The 2068-nt window shown below is 41.6% G+C and overlaps 1 protein-coding gene across 1 annotated transcript in view; it reads left to right on the forward strand.

Annotated features, from left to right (window-relative positions):
* Positions 1 to 1682, forward strand: part of LOC110028784 (pentatricopeptide repeat-containing protein At1g20230-like) — a 13367-nt gene extending 11685 nt beyond the window's left edge. The window contains exons 2-4 of the mRNA XM_020730775.1: positions 7 to 72; positions 243 to 496; positions 1223 to 1682. Of these exons, the coding sequence (XP_020586434.1) occupies positions 7 to 72; positions 243 to 496; positions 1223 to 1682 (780 nt within the window). The remainder of the gene's footprint in view (positions 1 to 6; positions 73 to 242; positions 497 to 1222) is intronic.
* The last annotated feature ends 386 nt before the right edge of the window (positions 1683 to 2068 follow it).

The raw sequence follows: 2068 nt of genomic DNA on the forward strand, positions 1-2068 counted from the left end.
TGACAGTCAGAGCGCTATATTCCTTGCCAGAAATCCAGCATTTCAGTCCAGGACAAAGCACATTCAGATCAGGTATCACTTCATAAGATCACTGTTGGATGACAGACAGTTGATGCTTGAGAAAATTTGTGGAAGTCAGAACCCTGCTGATATGTTGACAAAGGGCGTTACACTGGAGAAACTGAAGTTGTGCGCAGCTTCAGTTGGTTTTCTAGCTTGAAGACATGGGCTTTGAGTTGCAGAGGTGGAGGATTCATGGAGTGATGGAGGGGATCAGTTTGAGGAAGGAGATGATACGGCCTGTGTATCGGTCTCCAAGTGGGAGATTGTTAGGGCTGGAGCCCGATTACGACACCCCCGCCTCCCCTTATTCGCGAATCGACACTTTCTGCTCCCGTTTGGCTCCCGATCGCGATCCGGTCTCCGCCTCCGCCTCCCGTCTCCCGCACGCGCGAAGCTTCGCGTTGCTTTGCCCGTTACTCCTTTGTCGCGAAAGGTCGCGACTCCTCCCGCTCCCGCTAGATTGCGAAACCGTTCCCGCTTCCTGTTGGCTCGCACGGCTTTCCTTTTAGTTGGAGTGAGAAGTTACGGACAAAAAAAAAAAAAAGGGTAGATTTCTCTTGAGATTTACGGAAGCAGGAGAAGGAAGAAGAAGATAGGGAAGAAGAAGGTGTTCTTCTTGGTGACTTGTGGCAGAAGAGAAACAGGTTTTCTCTTGTATATTTTTCTTCTTCTTTGGTGTTCTTACTCTTGGGTGAATCTTGGTGTAAAGAGAAAGAGCAAGTGGAGATCCTTAATTGTCGTTGTGATCAAACTGGTGTAAACTTCCTCAATTAGTAAAATCCTCTGCAACTCCGTGGATGTAAGCAATTTGCCGAACCACGTAAATCTGTGTGTTCTTTCTGGTGTAATTTTTGTGTCATTTTTATTTTTTCACTTCGTCGATCGTTTTAAATTTCAAAGTTACCACAACAGTGGAGCGCAATGATCTCTGTCTATTCCCAAACCAAGTAACCAATTCGAGCTCTGAAACTATTCCAAGAAATGGTAATTCAAAATGTTATAGTTAATGAAATTACATTGGTTAGTTTGCTCCAAGCTTGCTCTTTGCTGGGAGCATTGCAAATAGGAGATGCACGCATGGCCATTTGATCAAATTGGGATATATTTGTAATGTAGTTGTGATTTCATCCTTGATTAATTTCTACTGTCAACTTGGAAGAACAGAAAAAGCTGAGATCTTGTTCAGCAGTCTTCAGGAAAAAGACCTCTTTTGTTGGAGTTCCATGATAAATGGTTATGGCATCAATGGGCATGGAGAAAAGGCGAATCTTTGCTTTTCCAGAATGATAGATCATGGATGGAAGTCGAACGAGATCGTGCTCATCTCTCTTCTGTCAGCATGCAGCCACAGTGGTCTTCTCAATGAGTGGTGGAAGTGGTTTAGTTCAATGGAGGAGAAATTTGGCGTCATTCCTTGTCTTGCACATTATGCTTGCATGGTGGACTTGTTAGGCAGCGAAGGAAAGGTGGAGAGTGCACTGGAGTTAGTAAGGATGATGTCGTTTGAGTCTGATGCTAGTATATGGACGGCATTGCTGAACTGGTGCGGAACCAGTGATGGTGATCTTAAAGTTACTGAAGTTACAACAGAAAAGCTTGTTAGTATTGATTCTAGATGATAGCTTGTTTGGATTAGAGTTTTAATGGAGTTTGGCAAATAAAATGGGAATTTGGAACAGGTTGAGGGAAAAAGTGGGAAGCAGCCATAGAGATGGAGATAGAAGGTGAGAAATCAGCTCTGCCACTATAACTTGAAGTCTTCAATCCATATTTCTTTCATTAAATTTATAAATTATGAAAACAATAAGGTGAAATGTGAGTGAGCTGAAGAAACCCAACGGATTTGATCTCTAGGAGTTTTTTTTCTTTTGTGTTCTGTTTCATGCTGTCTGAAAGATTTTTTTTTTTTTTTTGTAAATTGCAATTATATTTGTTTTTTTACATTTATACCACTCATATCTTCCACATCACATAAAAAAATACTATTATTTTCACTTTAGAAAAG

This window comes from Phalaenopsis equestris, unplaced genomic scaffold, assembly GCF_001263595.1.
Source record: "Phalaenopsis equestris unplaced genomic scaffold, ASM126359v1 Scaffold000531, whole genome shotgun sequence".
NCBI lineage: Eukaryota > Viridiplantae > Streptophyta > Magnoliopsida > Asparagales > Orchidaceae > Phalaenopsis > Phalaenopsis equestris.